This window comes from Cnephaeus nilssonii (assembly GCF_951640355.1).
Source record: "Cnephaeus nilssonii genome assembly, chromosome: 4".
NCBI lineage: Eukaryota > Metazoa > Chordata > Mammalia > Chiroptera > Vespertilionidae > Cnephaeus > Cnephaeus nilssonii.
Window position 1 is genome coordinate 57675412 of NC_137075.1, and position 22355 is coordinate 57697766.

General features: G+C 36.2%; 1 protein-coding gene across 10 annotated transcripts in view; it reads left to right on the plus strand.

Annotated features, from left to right (window-relative positions):
- The window catches only part of TCF12 (transcription factor 12), a 374687-nt gene that overhangs the window by 237922 nt on the left and 114410 nt on the right, over nucleotides 1–22355 (plus strand). For all 10 annotated transcript variants that reach the window (XM_079767779.1, XM_079767777.1, XM_079767781.1 and 7 more), the window contains one exon: nucleotides 14455–14519. In XM_079767779.1, coding sequence (XP_079623905.1) covers nucleotides 14455–14519 — 65 coding nt within the window. The remainder of the gene's footprint in view (nucleotides 1–14454; nucleotides 14520–22355) is intronic.

The following is a 22355-nucleotide window of genomic DNA, read 5'->3' on the forward strand; positions in this document are numbered from 1 at the left end:
TTTCAAAATGTCACTCCTCATTGACAGTGCACCTGGTCATCCAAGAGCTCTGATGGAGATGTACAGCAAGATGAATCTTGTTTTCATGCCTGCTAACCCAACATCTATTCTGCAGCCCATGGATCAGGGAGTAATTTTGATTTAAGACATACATTGTATAAGGCTATAGCTGCCATAGCTAGTGATTCCAGTGGACCTGGGCAAAATAAATTGAAAACCTTCTGAAAAGGAGTCATCATTCTAGTAGTTGTTAAGAACATTCATGATTCATGGGAAGAAGTCCAAATATCAACATTAATAGTAGTTTGGTAGAAGTTGATTCTAACCCTCATGGATGACTTGGAGCAAGCATGTCAAACTCAAAGGCTAACATGGGCCAGATAAACAAGGTTTAAGTTTATGTGGGTTGCAAAAAAACCAAAAGCTTCAATTTTCATAGAAACGTAGATTTATTTTGATAGAGCATGCTGAATACAAAGGGCTGAAATAAGTGGATAATCGTTAACATAAAATAATAGAACACTTTAATAAACATCAATATTTTTTCTTGAACATTAACTTACCAGGCACTGGATAACTGCACAAATTAATAAGCATAATGCAAATAAACCTATTTTTCTTGTTCTCCATAAGCAAAATATTTCCTGTTGCGCACACCAAACAAGTCAGTCCAAGACTAATGACTTGGCAATCGGCTGCTAAAATATTCGCTGCTAGTATTAGTGGAGAGAAATGGTGTGCCTGCGCGTAAGGGAAACGAATGCAACATGATTATAGTAATCAGTCATTAGCGAGTGTTGTAGTTCGTTATTAATAATTACGTATAAGAAGCTGTTGTAAAAATTGAGTTACGTAATTCTTATTTAACAATTTCTTACATACTGGTATATTGGCTGGGCCGCATAAATATTTGTTGTGGGCCGTGATTTTGACATGCTTGCCTTGGAGGGTTCAAGACTTCAGTGGAGGATGTAAATGCAGATGTGGTGGAAAAAGCAAGAAAATTAGAATTAGAAGTGGAGCCTGAAGATGTGATGAAATTGTTACAGTCTCATGTTAAAACTTTAACAGATGAGGAGTTGTTGTTTCTTATGGATGAGCAAAGAAAGTAGATAGAATCTACTCCTAGAGAAGATGCTCTGAAGAACATTGAAATAACAATAAAGGGCTCAGAAAATTACATAAAGTTAGTTGATAAAGCAGTGGCAGAGTTTGAAAGGATTGACTCCAATTTTGAAAGAAGTTCTACTTGGTAAAATGCTATTAAACAGGTTCATATACTACAGAGAAATTGTCTGTGAAAGGAAGAATCCATCAATTTGGCAAACCTCATTGTTGCCTTCTTTTAAAAAACTGCCACAGCACCCTATCCTTCAGCAACCACCTCTCTGATCAGTCGGCAGCCATCAGTGTCAAGGCAAAACCCTCCACCAGCAAAAAGATTATGACTCAGAGGATAGTTAACTTTTTTTTTTTTAGCAATAAAGCATTAAATTAAGGTATGTTCATTGTTTTTTAGACATATGCTCTTGCACACTTAATAGACTACAGAAAGTGTGTCTGTGTGTGTGTATATATATATATATATCCTACATAATAAAAAGGTAATATGCAAATTACCATCACTCCACTACGCCCATGATTGGGCCAGCGGGAGGTACAGGGTGCGGGACTCGGTGACAAAAGTGGGTGGCTGGAGTGGTGATTGGGCCGGCAGGATGCTGAGCTCTCATCGCCAGCGGCGGCGCGAGCTCAGCGTCTGCGCCATGGCTGTGCTGCGGCACAGAAGGGGCCTCTGGGGCAGCGAGCCGGGCGTTTGGAGGCCCCAGCTGACGAGGGGTGCGGCTCCCGGGGGAGGAATCTGGCAGCAGTTGGGCCACAGGAGCGCGCGGTGGTGTCGGCAGAGGACGCGAGTTTCTGCGCAGCCCGGGCCGGCTGAGGGATAGTTCATGAGGGAGCCGGAAGGCAGAGGAGGCGGCGGCGGCCCCAGCCTTCCTGGGCAGGAGGCGAAGGCAAGACCCTGGCCTGGGCTCCTGCCGCCGGAGGACCACGCCCCCGCCCCGCCTCGCCCTAGGGTCCCCGGGACTTCGGAGCTGCCGGCCACACTGGGTCCCGACCAGCGGACAGACAGCCTACACGTGCATGATTTAATCATGCACTGGGCCTCTAGTATGTGTGTATATATATATATATATATATATATATATATATATATATATATAGAGAGAGAGAGAGAGAGAGAGAGAGAGAGAGAGAGAGAGAGAGATAGAGAGAGAGATAGAGATAGATATAAACTGGGACACAAAAATTTCATGTAACTCACTTTATTGGAATATTTGCTTGATTGTAGTGGTCTGAAATCAAACCTGTACTATCTTCAAGATATGCTTATAAATGGCATTGTGTGGAGTTTTCAGAAGGGCATTGTGTTAGTGAGGTTAAATTAACCCTGGGATGAAGGCTGTTCTGGACCTTCCTTAACAAAGCTTAAAGGCAACCCTCCAAAAGGATCAAACTGATTCTAAGTCACTTAACTGCTTATCACAACAGAATTCAACATTCTTTAAAGGGGTGCAGCAAAATCTAGTACCCAAAAATGTGAACTTCATAATATCTGGCATCAAACCAAAAATTACTATCAAAAGAAGCAGGAGACTATACTCTGTAACCACAAGTAAAAATTGTCAGTAAAGTACAGAGGTGATAGAATTAGCAAACAAGGGTATTAAAATGAATATTATCAATATGCTCCATAACTCAAATATCTAGAGGAAAACACAAGTATGTTGAGAAGAGAAATTAAAAGTATAAAAAAGAAAAACCAAATGGAATTTCTAAAAATGAAGAGTATATCTGAAATGAAAAACACACTAGATGGGTTTAACAGCAGATTTTTCACTGCAGAAGAAAGGATCAGTGAATTTGCAGACATGGAAACTATCAAAAATGAAGATCAGAGGACATCTAGCTTCTACTTACAGTGTAGAGAGATGCAAAGAATGCCATTTCCACTCTTTAACAATGAAAACAAAATTTAAAAGCCTGATACAATACTAAATTCTTTTTTTGAACTGCTAAGAGAGCTGCAATCTCAAGGCAGTCATATGACCTGAATTCCAAGGAGAAATTGGACATATGAACTACTTTACCTCTGGTAGTGCATGGGAGAATAAGGTGTCTTATCATTCACAACAAAAGTGGGTAAGAGAAATCAGCTAAAATTTTAAGGTTTAACAGAAGACCAAATGTGGGCCTAGCAACATAGCAGTTTGAACTAGCTGGGGGCATCTAACAAGAAAACAGTTGAGCCGAAGCCGGTTTGGTTCAGTGGATAGAGCGTCGGCCTGCAGACTCAAGGGTCCCGGGTTCGATTCCGGTCAAGGGCATGTACCTTGGTTGCGGGCACATCCCCAGTAGGGGGTGTGCAAGAGGCAGCTGATCGATGTTTCTCTCTCATCGATGTTTCTAACTCTCTATCCCTCCCTCTTCCTCTCCGTAAAAAAAATCAATAAAATATATTTAAAAAAAAAAAAAGAAAGAAAACAGTTGAAAAGGGGACTTTACACTCACCCTCAAGTTTTTTCCCCTCAAATCTCCGAGAACAATTAGAGGTAGGGCAGGAGTCTGAAGAGAATTCCTGTTGATGGTATAGGGATGCAGGTGTTGATCAGCTGCCATTGTGGGAAAGGCAGAAAAGCCTGCCAGCTTCCCTGGACCCTAGATACTGAAAGACTTTAGGAGGGGCAGCAAAGCCTCTTGCCCAAAGGAAATAAACTAAGACTTATTGTGATTGGGGGTGGGGGAGGACAGGCAACTAGTCTTAGACCTATGATCTTAAGTTTAAACCAAGCACAGGTCTCCTTCCTGTCAGGGAGGGTTGACTTTAACCCAAGGTCAACGTCAGATATAAAGCAGTTTTGCACTTATAGGGAGAGGAAGGAACAAAGGACAGGAAAGTAACAGCAGTCTACCACTGGGGGAGGGGCAAGACCATGAAGTAGAGATACACTCAGGAACACAGATTTATATGATCTGTTGAAAGCCCAGGATGAAAAACTAACCCTGAGAAAAAGCCACATGATAAGCATTAGACACTAGAGCCAATCACTAGAGGAAGTTTAAGCCTCTGGTAAACTGAAGGTAGCCCAGCAACAATAATCACATTCACCTAAATTCCTGATTTGGTTAATTTTCTCACACTAAGGGTTTTATACAGGAAGAGGAATACTCATTTCTGGGCCTAAATACTGTTTACTTCTTCTACACATGACATCCTGCATTCAACCAAAACTATGAGACATCCACATCAGGAGGCACAATAATCAACAGAACAAGACTCAAGACTCGTGTTGGACCTATCAGACAAGGATTTTAAAGTAAGTCTGGCTAACATGTTAAAGGATCTAGAGGAAAAGGTGGACAACATGCACAAATAGGTAACTTTTAGCAAATAGATGGAAGTAATGGGAATCTAACTGAAATGCAAGAAATGAAAGGCATGATGTCAGAGATGAAGAATTCCATTAGGATTATCGGTAGACAACACAATTGCAGAAGAAATCGGTAAATTTTATATAGGTTAATAGAAATCCAAACTGAAACATTGAAAAAAGAGTGATAGCTGACAGAGCTGTAGGACATGTCAAAGCCTAATACGTGTGATTAAGTCTCAGGTGGAGAGGGAGAGAGAAAAAATTATAATCCAGGATTTTAAAAACAAAATACATGCACACAACTAGACATATTATGTTCAAAATACTGAAAGCCAACCATAAAGAAAAAATATTGAAGGCAGCCAGAGACAGAAAAAATAAGTATGTATAGGGAAATAAAAATAAACTACACCACAGCTATAGAAAGTTTGAAAGCAATAAGATGATAGAGGATATCCTTAAATGAGTATTAAAAATGTTAAAACTGTCAACCCAGATTTATCTATCCTTTGAAAATACTTTTATTTTTAAAATGAGGGCAAAGTTAAGACTTTTTCAGATACAGAGAAGCTGAGAGAATCCATTCCCAGCAGACTTGCACTACAATGATTGTTAAACAAAGTTCTTCAGGCAGAGAGAATGTGATTCCAGACAGAAACTTGGATCTACACCAGGACTCAGTAGTTTTTTTCTATAGTGCAGTGGTTCTCAACCTTTCTAATGCCGCGACCCTTTAATACAGTTCCTCATGTTGTAGTGACCCCCAACCATAAAATTATTTTCGTTGCTACTTCATAACTGTAATTTTGCTACTGTTAATGAATCGTAATGTAAATATCTGTGTTTTCTGATGGTCTTAGGCTCTACAGCAGCGGTTCTCAACCTGTGGGTCACGACCCACAGGTTGAGAACCGCTAGCAGGGTCACCTAAGACCATCGGAAAACACAGATATTTACATTACGATTGTAATTTTGTAGTTTTGTAGTGTGATTAAAACACTACAAAACACAGATATTTACATTAATAGATATAAGTATATATATATCTATATTATATATTAATAAGTATATAAGTATATCTTATATATATATTAATAAGTATATAAGTATATATTATTTAAAAAATTTACATAAATTTTGTAGTTTTGTAGTATGTTTTGTAGTGTGATTAAAACTCCCAAAACACAGATATTTATATTAAGATTGTTACACCATTACATTATTATTTGAAGGTAGACCCTGCCAATTAAATATATACTATGCGGTATAAGAGGACATAGAGGGGATAAATGGTGTCAGGAAAAAGTTTAAAAATATTAATTAAAAAAGAGAAAAATCAATAAAGATACACTATATTATAAATTGAGGGCAAATACTAAAGAGTAAAAGCCAAGAGTACAGAAGACTAAATGGAACACTCGATCCAAAAGCAGGTTAAAAACAAACATATGAGACAAATAGAAAAAAACCCTCACAAAATGGTAAGATTTAAATCCAGCCGTATTAAAAATGACATTAAATTTAAATAGTCAAAATGAAGCACATAGAGACAAGATATTTTTTCGACATTTTTATTCTCTATTTTTCCAGTGGGTTTTGTACATATTTTTAGGAATAGGTTTTTCCCTAGATAAAAATATTGAAATAGTCATCATCACATCCATTTATTCATTGCTAACATTGTGTAACAAACGCCTCCTCAGTGTAACACTGTTACACCTCCTTTTTACCTAATAAGGAAGGTCCCTCTCTGTATCCCCCATGAATTTCAGACAACCACCAAGTTATCTTGAAGCAGTGAGTTGGAATCATCAGACCCAAGATAATCTCCTATAACCATTTCCCCAACCCCCATGAAAAAGGAAATAAGATGATTAAGGATTACATCCAAGCCTACCTACCCTCTTTCCCCTATCTTACCTAATAATAGACAAACATGTAAATTGACCGTACCTCCACTATGCCACCAGCCAATCAAGAGTGATATGCAAATTAACCCAACAAAGATGGTGGTTAATTTGCATACACAGGCGCGAGTGACAGGGGTGGGACACTGCTCCACCCCCGGTCTCTCAGAGCCTCTGGGCAGCGTGGGAAGGCGGGGCTGGAGCAGAAAGAGGCGGTGCCGGGGCCTGAGCGGAAAGGGGCTGGGCCAGAGTGGAAAGGTGGTGCTGGCAGCCAGGGAAAGGAAAGCCCATTCTAGCACGAATCTTCATGCATCAGGCTTCTAGTATTATAGAATCTACAACTCTGTTAAAATTCACTTTAGATTATTCTTGCTTTCATTTCTTTTCAAATCCCTTACCACCTTTTCCAGATCTTACATGCATTCTTTGGTAAAGCTTTCTTTTTATTTCAGCTGTGAATAAAACTTAATTGTGATTAACTATACAATTAGTACTAGAAATACACCCATTCATTAATGCTAAGAGAAGAGTGAAGCCATTAGCTTTTAATGAAATGACACACATAAAGAATTTTTAAAACTTTGAAAATACTCAGGAGTTCCCTTTAAATTATTTACGTGGAATCTACCTCCTCCTCCCCCCCCCCTTTCTATTTAAGACTTTTTCCTTGGCACTGATATTAAAAATACACATATATGGATTTTACAATCAATATATTTCATTTTAAAAATAATAACTAATATAATTAGCCCTTATCTTGTGTTTTTCACTGTTCTAAGTACTTTATATGTCAGTACATTTTACACGATGTAAAACCCAGTGAGATGACACTGTTATCTCATGTAGCAGTTGGGGCAACTATTAAGGGACAGAGAAGATAGGTAATGTTAATTAAAGCAGAGTGGGAATTTAAACCTAGTCAGTCTACATCCAGGACCTCTGGTCAAACCACTTCCCCATGCCTCCTCCCTGATTTTGTTACTATATATATTTTTCTTCTTTACTTTCTTCCTTTGCTTTTTCCTTAAGCAGATATTTTAAACAGACATACTGTGACTTAAATTGACTTATATAGTTTTATATAATGAATTGGAATTTTAAAAACTCATTTTGAGTTATGCCTGACTCACAATTTAACTTTGGATTATAACCCAGGGAAAACTTGAGGCTAGCCTTTACCTGTTTTCAAACTGCAAAGGTAGAAAAGGTAAATGGATGTGATGATGACTATTTCAATATTTTTTTCTAGGGAAAAACCTTTTCCTAAAAATATGTACAAACCCACTGGAAAAATAGAGAATAAAAATGTCGAAAACATATCTTGTCTCTTTTCTTTACAGAAAAGATGGCAGTAAATTCCAATACTGGAAGCCACACAATGAAGACTAAATGTCTTGTATTTTACCCTCAGAGTACCTATTATGTAGCAAGAATCTTTTTTTTAAATTTCTTTATTGATTAATGTATTTCATATGTGTCCTTATTCCCCCATTACCCCCAACTCCCCTATTCATGCCCTTACCCCCCTGTTGTCTGTGTCCATTGATTAGGTTTATGTGCATGCATATAAGTCCTTTGGTTGATCTCTCCCCCTTACCCCCACCGACCCCTACCTTCCCTGAGGTTTGACGTTCTGATCGATGTTTCTCTGTCTCTGGATCTGTTTTTGTTCAGAATCTTATTTAAATCTTAGTAGACCACGAAGGGGATTTAAGACTCTCTTTTGGTCTTTCTTCATCTTTTCAATAAAATAGAATAGTTTCTTTTCAGTTGCTCTACATTTGTATATTTTCTATGGTATACAAAGTGTGCTATCTTTCTACATTATATAGGTGGAGGGTGTTGCATTCCAGTGAGAAATTTTATTAACATTTAAGAGTTTTTCTTAATGTGGGTAGAATGAAGTCCTGGTAATTCTGAGTACATTAACTTCAATTTGCTGTATTCACCATCCCATATTCATAGTTAAATATTTCATAGTGTATTAGAGAAATGTATGATGAGATGCTTATATACTTCATTTTTTTTTAAGTGCACATTGTCATTATTCTAAAAGTCCCTACATTTTTAGCAGCTGTCTTTTACTTTTACTACTGGCAGTGCCCAAATTTGCATTCTATTAGAAGGGGATGCCTGATGAATAGCAAAATAAATGAGGTATCAATTTCATGGGATATTAAAACAGATATCATCTAATTCAATCTTGTCCTACCATAACCCATTCTCCAAGTAAGAAACTGAGGCCTGGGGAAGTTTAGTGACTTGTTTATGTCACACAGCTAGTTCACAGCAGAGACAGAAATAGATCCTCCTGACTCTCCCTGCTTGTTTCATTCCAGTCACTGTTTCTGACCAGATAGTTGGTGAATGGTAGCAGTTCCATTGACTAGTTCCTTTCTTTCTGTTCCAGTTCTTATTGTCAAGGGAAACTAGCTAATTAACAGTCATTTATTATCCTCTATTTTAGAGCACAGTTCTGTTAAACTGTCTCTCTGCTTCCACATGGCTGTGTGCCATAGATAGAGCGTTGGAGTAGAATCTGTTCCTGGCACACAAACAAAACAAGTCTAGAATTCCAGATCAGTGTTCTCTGAACAAGTGGCATCTGCCTTCTGGTCCCTGGGTGCCATATAAAAAACAGACTCAGATACTGACCTTGCCTGGTAAGGTTGTGGTTTAAATTAAACAGCCAAACTATAGAAAGATGTGAGAAAATGATGGGAATTAACAATAATAAACTTTTATGTTCTATTTATTATTGTATAAAGCAAGAAATTTTTCAGAGAAGCAGTCATACAAGAATTTGGTTGAAACAATCAATACCTCAGAAGGAGTAGATTATTTAAGTTTGTGATTACAAAAATAATTTGATAATATGTTTTCCTGTCTTCTCCCAGGCAAATTGTTTGGTGATCTGATTTTGCAGGGGATAGGTAAGGGAGCAGTCAAGATTAAAGTATTGAAGGATTGGCTCAATTTATTTAATCCCTAGAAAGTTGTAAAGCATCAATTAAATTATTTCAAGTTATTTTTTATTTAAGAATAGAATAAAAAACATTGTGATATAAAGGTTACTTTGTTATTTTTAGAGAATATGCATTCACCATGTTCTCCTGAAATACAGCCAAGATGAAGAGATGATTCCTAGTTCTGTAATCTATTGGATTGCTTTAAAAATGACATGTCTTTGTTTCTGAGTTCTAAACAATGTGGTTGGAGAAGTATAGAGACATTAAGTGAGAAAACACACTTAATTCTGAACCTAAGGAAAAGCAGCAATGCAATATAGATGTATATATGATTTCAGGGACAGTTTAGAAAATGCAGTTATAAACTGTCTCAGAGAAGTAGAGTTTAGATTTTGAGCTACCTATAATGAATACCTTGTTATATATTCTATATGTGGCACAATTGGACCATAAAGTGGTCCAGAAAGTTTTGATAAATGACTAAATTTGATAAAAATGTATCTTACTCTGTTCATTCATTTCTAACATCCTACCCACCTCAACCTGTCATACTGAAGTTTGCATTTTAATTGTTCTCTCTGGCCATTTTGATGGCTGAAAGGCAAACTGTTTTGTATAAACCTTCTCATCCTTCTCTGTTTATATTTAATGTGAGTCTGATTTTACGAGGAGGGGTGGAGAGCATGGTGAAAAGTAACTGGATAGGTGCACGTTTGCTTCCTGGACTACTTTGTCTTAGGTTTTAGTCTCAAGAAGTCATTTCTAAAGTCTATTCATATTGCCCAGGTCTGACTATGTGCTCTTGTCAAGGATAATAACATACTTTATTGGTGCTTTAGCAATTTTGCAGAAATTATTGGAAATTACCTAGCTGCTTACAGTTCTGATGCCTGCAGGTCACAGGAAGTTGGTGTAGGGTTAAGATGGAATAAGTGATGAGATAAAGGCTGGGTTAGAAAAGTGATTACAACTGGGAACTTGCTAATCACTGACCTCTATAGTGATCCTCTGGTTTATTACTAATCTCACTCACACTTGGCATTTTCCTATGCCTCAGCCTCATCTTTCATAGCTGTGTGAGTAATTTGGCATGGAGTGAACAAGGGAAGGGCATAGAGAGTCCAGCAGCTGTGCTTGTTGGCACTAGATATTTAAATATCTTCAATGTAGCCAGCAGTGTGCTTGGCACAAGTGTTAGCCAATAATACTTAAACAAATTGTTGCAAAGAAAATAGGCAGGCATTTATGTTAAAAACCCTTTCTCCCTTCTTTCCTTTAAAAAATAGTCTGTTGGTTTGAAATCCTTTTTAGATTTTTTTCCTGTAAGTTTGAGCAGATTGCTACCAAAATGAAGTCTGTAATTCTGATGGTTAGCATTGGCCTAGGTTCTTTCTTACAAGAATTTCCAAGTATATTATAAGCATTAATTAAACTGCAGGCGTGTGTGGGGTGCATGTTACTGAGTTGATTTTTCTAAGAGTGAGTGGGACCACTAATGATAAGGGACTTTTAACTTGCCCAGTTCACTCAGTGAGAGAGAGTCAAGAGCCAAGAGATGAATCCAGTAATCAGAATTCCTAGGTCTCTGCTCTGATATACCCAATGGCCTTACAGGTTTTCCCACTTTGTAGGATGGTATTTTTGTAGTAAACCTTTGGTAGTATTCACCCACCAAAAAAAAAAAAAAAAAAAAAAAAGAGGAAAAGCTTCTCTGTGAGCTTAGGGTAAAAATGAGTTTCAAAGATACCCAAGGCAAAGGAGGATAAGACTGTTCTTAGAACTGTGATGAAATTTAGATTTGTATACAAATATTTAGATATGCCTATATAAGGGTTTCATATTGTTTCTCTGAAAACTAAATATGGAAAAGCTCTCATGATTTGTATATTGAAATATATCATTTTGAAATATAGTAAAGTTGGCCTAGATAACTTTTTTGAAACATCCAGGAATTCTTTTTTTAGGTTAAGCCTTTATTGTATAAGAAAAACCAGTCTAATGCTATCCATTTAAAATGTAGCACATGGAGTTTTTTATATAATAGATTGTGAATTTGAATTAATGAATGCAAATCAGTATGCCTTAACAAAAATGAACATTGGAGTAATATTAGCTATCAGATAAATAGGGAAACTGTTCTAATTGTGCTGTTACTCATGAAGTCAATAATAATTTCTTAAATAGTATATAATTCATTGAAAGTAATATATTTTAGTTTGCAGGAAATTTTCAGGTAGTCACTGTACTGCTGCAGAAATAAATACTGAGCCAGCTATATCTTCCAAAATATCTCTGTCTGGCCATTTTTTCATAAAAACATTATTTTGAATCAGTAGCAAAAGAGCACATACTGTCAGGCGAGTATTATAGGGTAGGTTTCTCCAGCCAATAGATTGAGGTCTATAGAAAATATTGTTTTACTAGTACATGTGAGTGAAAATATAACAGTCCTTAAGTTGTTACTTAACTTTAAGTCTTTAGTGGTTGTTTGAAATAATGTTTCAGGAAAAGGAATTTGCCAGGTAGAAAGGGCTAGTGTGTTTTTCAACCAAAAATTAGTTGTTAGTACATTGTGGTGATTGACAAACCATTGATAGAGCCGTTTTTTGTTGTTGTTTTTCTTTATAGTACTGTATTTGTTTAAATGTTAATGTAGTCTTCCAATTCTGTTTTGCCAAAGATATGAGACATGATTATTTTTAACTGAAGGGAAGAAACTGTTAATGATAGCTGCCAAATTTGTATGGAAATAATCTTATAAAGTGAAGCTTATTTTCTCAAAGAAACAATAAGAATAGTTGGGGGGTAATATTTCTGATCAAGATTTGACATCAATTCAGTTCTTCTCATAGTAGGTCAGAAAAGCAAAGAGGCAAAAATTATAAAACTTTCTAGTCATTTAAAATCTTAAATTATGACCCAGGTCCTGTACAATTGATTTTTATGAGGTACCCCAAGGCAGCATTTTCTTAATGATTTGCTTATTATTTTTAATACCTCATAAACTTACTTAATTTATTTGATTAATAAGGTAATACCCCAAAACCGTAAGTGTAGTTATTCTTTATTTTTCCCCAGTAATCTCTCTGTCAGTCTTTCTGAGTTGGCATTTTCCCTTCAGTTTCTGCCATCTTCTTGGTCCAGCAGGGTTCCTGATCCATTTTGATGAGGCATGGGGAGGGATATGTGTCAGAATTGCAAACAATCCTTTTAATAGTTTTGTGAGGTCAGATTCCAAGAGTAAAAGAGTAGTGTCCAAAACCCCAAGATATCACCTTGACTCTTACAAGAAGTCTTAGTTATAAAGGATATATCCTTAAACAGTTATAATATTTTTCTTTTTATTTCATATGTATATTTTTCAGAGTAAAATTCTTTATGTACAACTTATTTATGGTGAGAATGTGAGGCAAATAGATCACATTAATTAACCTGTTGTCATAAATCTGCATTTTTGTATGGTCATTACTTTACCTGAACATGTGCTTCATCAGTAATAGTGCTTCTTAAGACATATGCTGTAATAATCCCAATGGGCTCAGAATTGTACATTTAATTATTAATGTATTTTCTAATAACTACCTTTGTTGATACAATAATTGTTTGATATATCTGAAGTGCAGTAGGTGTCAAATTTAGAGTTGTAAGCTTTCTACGTGAGTTGGCCACTGTGGCATGTCTTACATTTTTATTTTATGATAGTCCATATGTCTCCAAGTCTTTTTTTTTATTATTATGTACTATATCAGTAGACAATTTTGACAATCCATGTATGTGTGGAATTTTTTTAAATTAATAAACTGTGCAGTTTTGTACAATCATAGGCTAATAACTAGTATAGTATACAATTATAGTAAAGTTCATGTAACCTCAATAACTTTACATATTTTGGGTAACTTGTCAGATTTAATTAGGTTGTTACTTTTACCTTGGGATGGAGAACAAGAGTTACTCTGCCATGTCATTGTTTGTGTCTTCTTTGATGTTAACACTAAACCGTGATCCCTACAGAAATCTTATTAAGCAACATGTCTCTTTGTCAAGGACTGTTTAGTTAATTATATAATATTCTACATATGACTCACTTTCCTGAACATACTTAAATTCCATTGTTTTAAAAAGCAAATGAGTCAGAACACTGCTGTTAATCGTCAGTACTGTGGGACATCTGATCTCCCTCTGGAGCTGGCCCATACCATTCCTGACACTTGGCCATGTGACATTTGAAAGGCAGATATAATCCTAACAGGAATTCTTAACATTTCTGGGAAGAATATAAATTGGCATGATTACTTCAGAGAATAGTAAGGAAAAGTTGAAAGTGTACATCTTTTAACCCAGCAGTTCCATTTCTTTGTGTCTATTCTGGAGAAACTTTATGTGTATGTATAACACTTGTGCAAGGATATTTGTTTCAGCACTCTTCATGATAACAAAAAGGTAGAAATAATCTATTTTTCAGTAGAAGAATATACCAACTCTGACTTTATTTGTATAGTATGACATTTTATAACTGTAAAAATGAATGAACTAGGTGTCTGCTAACATATATCTCAAAAATATAATATTGCACAAAAATGCAAATTTCAAAACTAGATACCATGTAATCTCATCTGTTTAAATGTATTAAACACAAACAGTAATGTATATTGTTTGAGTGAATATATATATTTAAAAGTTTAAAATATACATGGGAATCATATACACCAACTTTATGATAATGGTTACCTTGGGGCCTGGGGTGAGATTTGAGCTGTCTTATACTGTTTTAATTTCTGAAAGAGAGAACGAGAGAGGGAGAAATGTTCAATCTGAAGCAAATAAGGGAAAAAGTAATTCTCACTAGTGGGTACATGTATAATACTGTTGACTACGTTGATGTCCAATCTTTTGAATATTTTTTAATGTTTTACAATGAAAAAAATGTAATAAAATACATGCTATTACATGTAGAAAGTCAGAATTTGACTGTTAAGCTGACTGGAATGATAGTAAGCACTTAAAATTTTACTTATTGGATTTTTATCTTCTTGTTTCTAATTTTCTGTACTTCCAGACTGCAACATTATTATCATGATTGGTCTAGAAGTTGAATTCTGTCAACAAATGAGGGTTTTATATAAAGTTATTGTCTTTGTTTTACAGGAAAAACATCAGAGAGAGGCTCATTTTCCCTGTACAGCAGAGACACTGGATTACCAGGCTGTCAAGTAAGTTTAATAATTACAAAGGCTGTGAGATCATTTTTAATACATAAATAAATGCTCTAATGGAAGATGTAAAAATGTATTCAATTTATTTCACCATTATTTGTGTCTTTAATTTGTGACTGTGTTGGGTTTTTGGCAATTAAACATATTTTCTTGTGCTCCCCCTGCTTAAAATGGTTTCCCTTCCCCAATTCACCAGACAGTCTTTTTCTAGCATCACAGATTTTTAAAACTAATATTCATTTTAACTGGAAGCAGCATAGCCGTTATCTTCCTACCTCTTTCCAAAATGCTTATCGTTTCTGAAAATGATTTTTGCATATTTCCTCATAAAAAGAAAGTTACTAATGCATTACATGAAGAACATATAGTTGCTCTGTGTAGCTTGAAGACCCAGTAATGTTAACTTTATTAACATTGGAAATATTTTCATTTCAGTCCTACATCTAATAAAATTTTTCACTTTCTATAGTCTCTTTATATGGAAACTTTTTTTCAGTTCTTGCACATTCCCTAGCATGTTTTGTATCAAATAATGGTCATCTTCTCAGCTCTTCCCCCATGTCTTTAGACTGAGAATCCTGAACTCAGTTCACTACAGATTCCCATCAGAATCAAGCCAAAAGGTTTAGAAAGGAAAGACAGGATATGTTCAATTTGTTTTCTGCTGTCTGCATGCAGATCCACCCTAATTTCATACATGGGCATGTGAGCCAATTTTAAGTCATACTAACAATACTACTCTATTTCATACACATCCCATAATTGTGCCATTCAGAGTCAGAAGACTTAGGTTCAATTCCGATCTCTACAAGTTAGGACCTATGGTTATAAGAAATACCATTTAACCTTAAATCCTATCTCTGCATTGATTTCCTCATTTGAAAAATAGAATTAGCATTTTTGCTTCCATGTACATTTTACAAAGTAAATGAATATTTTTCAGAGTTTGCAGTTCATATAACCCACAAAACAAAAGCTATTTGAGCCCTTAATATTATTTTTAATAGACCAAAAAGTTTGAGAGCCACTTGTGTAATGTTCACACTACTGCTAAACTTAACAAAAAAGCTATTGCAAGCTTTTAAAAACTACAACTGTATCCAATAAATCGTAGTTAATGCCTGTATTAACAAGTTTGAATACTCTCTTGGCAAAGGTATTGCTGTTTAGTTAAAAACAGCGGTAAGCTCTATTTATATAATTCACCAATTTCACCAAGATGAATCTTAACAGTTTCTGCCAAGGATTAATGCGTGTTTATACCAGATTTAATTCTCATATCAAAAAAAAACAAACATTTATTTTAGCCTTGACCAGGTGGCTGGCTCAGTTGGTGGTAGTGTTGGCCTATACACCTAGGTTTCCGGTTTGATCCCCGGTCAGGGCACTTACAGAGGCAACCAACTGATGCCCCCTCCTCCCGCCTAATATATCCTTAGGTGAGGATTTAAAAAACAACAAAACACATTTATTTTAAATGTATGTGAATAGGACTGTAATAACAATTGCTACCATTTACTACTGAGCACTAACTAACCCCACAACATGAACAGATTTAATATTTTAACAATACCCATTTTACAGATAAGTAAATGGTGTTAAGTAATTTGCTTAAGGCCATACATTTAGCAAGTGGTAAACCTAAACTCATGCTTGATGTTTTTAACTATGATGTAGCTATACTTTATCATAAGAATCCCTTAGATTCCTAGTCTGTCCCCATACCATCCTTCCATTTTAACTTGTTTGATCCAGGAGGGACCTGGGAATTTGTATTGTTAACAAGTGCCCCTAAGTGATCTAATTGACATGGGCTGGGGATTATGCTTTGAGAAACCCAGTTCCTCTGTATACACTTAAGTATAAGCATATAAGGAGAATGAAAAAATAAGAAACTGTAAGATTGCTGTTTAACAATTGTTTATAACATATTGGAGAGATTAGGTAGGCCTGTGTGGAAAAGAAAAAATAAGGTTACTAGAATGTATGAAATATAAAATAATATTTCTATATATAAGAAAATGTAAATCTATTCAAGTGGGGGAAAGATTTGTTTATGAATTCACAGAAGCAATGCATGAGTCCCAAAGAGGAAGCCCAGAATTCAGCACAGAGGAAGGAAGATTATACTGCAGCTAGAACAAATGCCCTCACTGAAGATAAGGACTCTGAAAACAAGCAAAGGGATTCCTTACTGTGAAAGGAACGGTGGCTTTGTTATTTATTATTGCTACCTACCTCTGACTATGCTGCATTTTGTAGGAGAAATTAATGTGGATGGCACCAGCTGATTTGAGGCCTAAGTAGTAAGCTCAGGAAATTCAAGAGTTAAAAGAGGTATAGCACACCCATTCAAAGAAGTACCTGTATTCCAAACAGTATTTATTATAATGGGTCAGAGAAGAAAAAACTAATTAGTTGCCATTTTGTCTTACCTTTTCACAAATTACATAACAATTTTAACCACACAATGATGATACAAGAAAATATAAATAATGACTAAAAAATTATATCTTAACACCACTTGGAAATCATTTTCCTCAACAAAATCCCCCCCAAGGAACATTAACTCTCCTATTAATGTACATAAAATGCTGCTGACATACTACAAAATTCAGGCTAATTTAATAATGCTTGATGGGCCTTACTTCATCTTAAGATGATGTAATAATATGTTGCTAAATGAGTCTCCTCATATTACCTTCATGGCAATCCTATAACTGATGAGCCATTAAAAGGAAACTGGGGTGGCAGTATTACTGGAAGTACTGATAGATCATTCTGCAATTGAATTTTTTTAATTGATTCAGCAAAGAGCATAGAAGCCAACATCTTTATTAATAACTAGAGGCCCGGTGCACAAAATTCATGCACATGGGGCGGGCTGTCCCTCAGCCCAGCCTGCACCCTCTCCAATCTAGGACCCCTCGAGGGATGTCCGACTGGGATCGGGCCTAAATGGGCAGTCAGATATCCCTCTCACAATCCAGGACTGCTGGATCCCAACCGCTCACCTGCCTCTGCCTGATTGCCCCTAACCGCTTCTGCCTGCCAGCCTGATCACCCCTTAACCACTCCCATGCCAGCCTGATTGATGCCTAACTGCTCCCCTGCCAGCCCGATTGCCCCTAACTGCCCTCCCCTGCTAGCCCAATTGCCCCTAACTGCCCTCCACTGCTGGCCTGGTCGCCACAGCTGCCCTCCCCTGCAGGCCTGATTCCCCCCAACTACTCTCCCCTGCAGGCCTGGTCGCCCCCAACTGCCCTCCCCTGCTGGCCGAGTCACCCCTAACTTCCCTCCCTTGCCAGCCTGGTTGCCCCTAACGGCCCTCCCCTGCCTGCCCGATTGCCCCTAACTGCCCTCCACTGCCGGCCTGGTTGCCCCTAACTGTCCTCCCCTGCAGGCCTGGTCGCCCCCAACTGCCCTCCTTTGCATGCCTGGTCCCTCCCAACTACCCTTCCCTGCTGGCCTGATTGCCCACAGCTCCCCTCCCCTGCTGGCCATCTTGTGGTAGCCATCTTGTGTCCACATGGGGGCGGCCATCTTTGACCACATGGGGGCAGCCATCTTGTGTGTTGGAGTGATGGTCAGTTTGCATATTAGGCTTTTATTATATAGGATAGGTATAGTACTTTAAAAACTGCCATAATAAAATGAAAAATCCTTTTATCATTACAATAGTTTCTCATTGAGACCTCTTTAGTATTTAAGTAGTTTGTAAATGTTTTTTCAAATTGTTCAAACCTAGAAAAGGGTCTTGTTTTTTTTTTCCAAAGAGATTTAAGTTTCATCAGAGTTCAGATAGTATATCCTTGAGAAAATTACAGTTAACTTTAAAAACTCAATTAACACTTAGTTTGGAAATTTACCCATACCATTTGCTTCTTTACCATCCTCTTTTTCTATTATAGCCAATCTCATATGCAGACATTAGATAATGATAAAATGATGAGTCAATACATCAGGAAGAACATTAATAAGTGTGTATATACCTAGTAACAGAGCTTCAAAATAAATGAAGCAAAAATTAATAGAATTAAAGAGAGAAATAAACAGATTCCAAATTATAATTATAGATTTGAATAACTCAGCAGTTATCAGAATAAGTAGACAAAAACTTAGAACTAAACGAACTGTCAACTACCTTGATCTAATTGATATTTTATAGAACTCTGTTCCCAACAACTGAAGAATATAAATTATTCTCAAGGGCATATGTTACATTCAACAGGATTGAACCGTATGCTGGTTTATAAAACTAGTGTCAATATATTGAAAAGTTTTGAAATCACAAAATAATTAAATGAGACGTCAGTAAGATATCTAGAATAACACCAAAATTCTAGAAATTTAAAAGCCCATGTCCAAATAACCTATGGTTCTAAAAAGAAATCGTAAGAGAATTTCAAAGATAATTTTAACTGAATTATAATAAAATGTTATATAACAAAATTTGTTGTTGCAGCTAAGGCAGTGCTCAGAAGAAAAGATATAGCATTAAATGCTTGTATTTGCAAAGCAGTTCTACAGTGCATGACCTGAGGTTCTGATCTAAGAAGTTAGAAAAAGAAACACAAAATAAGTAGAATGGAGGAAATAATACAAATAAAAGCAGAAACCAATGTAATATTATACACATAATAGGAAAAATTAACAAAGCCAAAATGTGATTGAAAAGATCTATAAAATTAATAACTTCTAGCTAGACTAAGACAAAAGAGTATTGGAAAGAGGGGGAAAGAGCCCAAATTACCAGTAGAATGGAAGAGAGGTTTATTTCAAATACTTTCCCACAAAGGAAACTTGAGGGTCATATGGTTTCACTGGTGAACTCTTCCAAATGCTTAAGGGGGAAAAAAACAAACAATTTTATACATACTATACTCAAAAACAGAGGAGGAGGGAACACCTTGTAGCTCATTTTATGAGGTGAGCAACAACTCATTTTTTGTACCAGAAAAATGAAAGTTTGGCTTAACATTTCAAAATCAGTAATTCATTTTACCACATTAACAGAATTAAAAAGAAAACAATATGATTTTTCCATAGATGTAGAAAAGATATTTGACAAATTCAAATACTCATAATAAAATCTCTCAACAAATAAAGCATAGAAAACAGCTTCCTTAGTTTGATAAGTCATTCATGGAAGGTCTATAGCTGAGAGTTTACTTAACCCTTTGCACTCGTTTGCTTTTTCTCGATTCCTGCTACCGATGCTAACCGTGTCGAGTCACACTCGACATCCAAGTGCAAAAGGTTAATGCTGAAAGACTAGTAGTGTTCCCCCTAATATTAGGAACAAGACAAGAATTTCCACTATTGTTACTTGAATTTTATGTCCTGGCCAGTGTAATAAGGCAAGAAAAAGAAGACATAAAAATTGGAAAGGAATTCATTAAGCTGAATTTGCAGATGACATTTGTGTACATGGGAAAGCCTATGTACTACTGGAAATAATAAATACTTTTAGCTGTGTCAGTATACAAAGCCAATCTAAAAACTCCAATTTCTGTACACTATCAATGAAAGATTAAAAAATGAAATTAACACAGTAGTACCGTTTATAATCATATCAAAAAAGCATAAAATACTGAGGGATAAATTGAATTTAAAAATTGTAAGACTTCAAAAAGCAAAACTATAAAATACTAGAAGCCCGATGCACAAAGATTTGTGCTAAAATGGGCCTTCCTTTCCCTGGCTGCTGGCACCGCCTTTCCACTCTGGCCCAGCCCCGGAGCTGCCTCTTTCCGCTCTGGCTCTGCCTTCTCACACTGCCCAGAGGCCCTGAGAGACAGGGAGTGGGGTGGAACACCTGCATCCCACCCACCCCGGGTCACTCGGTGTCTGTGTATGCAAATTAACCACCATCTTTGTTGGGTTAATTTGCATATCACTCCTGATTGGCTGGTGGGCGTAGCGGAGGTATGGTCAATTTACATGTTTGTCTATTATTAGGTAAGATAGTAGTCTATATTTTGTCCATTGTATCTATACTATATATGTACCCACACATTACTCAAATTGTAGCCCTTATGGTTATCAGATTGTGTTCAAGTAATCCTTATTTTACTCAACAATGGCCCCAAACCACAAGAGTAGTGATACTAGCAATCCAGATATGCCAAAGAGAAGCCATAAATTACTTTTTCAAGTGGAAAGGTATGTATTTATAGGAAAAAATATATATAATGGGTTTGGTATTATACACTGTTTCAGGCACTCATTGGAACATATTTCCTGCAGATAAAGGGGCATTACTGTATTGTACTCCTCGTGATGATGTGAGATGATAAAATGCCTATGTGATGAGATGATTGACAGTAGGCATTATGACATAGTGTTAGGCTACTATGACCTGACGAAACATACATTACAAGCAACTTTATGGTCAGCGTGAAATTTCATCATGTACTTATTAAGATGACACACAATCCAAAATTTATGAATTGTTTATTTCTGGAATTTTCCACTTAATATTTTTCAGACTATGATTGATCATGGATAACTAAAACCTCAGGAAGTGAAAACATAGGTAAGGGAGGATGACTGTAGTGCTGAGAGAAATTAAGATCTAAATAAATAGAGAGATAGGCCATGTTCATGAATTGGATCACTCAGTACCATTTAGATCTTAGTTCCATTGAGCTGGAGGTTTAATGTAGCCCAAATCAGAATTCCAGCAGGGTCTTATAGACATTGATAATTTTAAAGTTCACTTGAAAAGGTACAGGATTAAGAACCAAAATAATTTTGAAAATAAGAAAGGAGAAAGGACTTAAGTTAGCTGACTTCAAGATTTACTACAAAGCTATACTAATCAAGACAGTGTGGTATTCTTATAAAGATAGACAAATAGATCATGGAATCTAATAGAGTCCAGAAAGAGACCCATAGCTATATTGTAAATGATGTTTGGTAAGAGCAACCCCATAATTTAGTGAGAAAAGAAACACCTCTTTAACCTCTGGTGCTGAAACAACTGTATGTCAATATTTTAAAAACGCAATCCTACCTTACACCACATACAAACATAAATTTGAGATAGATCATGGACTTAAAAATGAAAACTAAAATAATAAGCTTGCTATGGAAAATATGGATGAATATCTTTTCCACTTAAGGGTAAATAAAAATTTCTTAGGGAAGACATAGAAAGCAGAAAACATAAAAGAAAACTTGATACATTGAACTTAATAAAAATTTGAAACTGTGTTCATCAAAAAAGAATGTCAAGAAAATGAAAAGAGAAGCCACGAGAAGGAGAAGGTATTTGCAACACATATATCTGACAAAGGACTTATATGTACAGTGATTCCTGACAACTAAGTAATACAAAATAAGCAACCCAGTTTTTTAAATGGACAAAACACTTGTGCAGACACTTGACAAAAGAAGATACACAAATGGGCAATCTGCACATAAACAAAAGCTCCACATATTTAGCTATGGGGCACGTGAAAATTAAAACCACAGTGGCATACCAGTACACACCTACCAGAATAGCTAAAATAAAAAGATGAAACATTGATGGTGGGACTGTAAGATGGTACATTGACTTTAGAAAACTGGCAGTTTCTCGTAAAATTAGATACGGATACACCTATGACTCAGCAATTTTACTCCCAAGTACTTATCTAAGAGAAGCAAAAACGTTCACAAAACCTTTCATCAAAAATGTTTGTAGCAGTTTATTCATTGTAGCCTAAAACTGAAAACAACCAAAATGTTCACCAACAGGAGAGCAGATAAATGACCTGTTAGGTCCTCACATTGAATGTATTCACCAATAAAATGGAATGATCTAATTATCTCAATGTTATGCTGAGT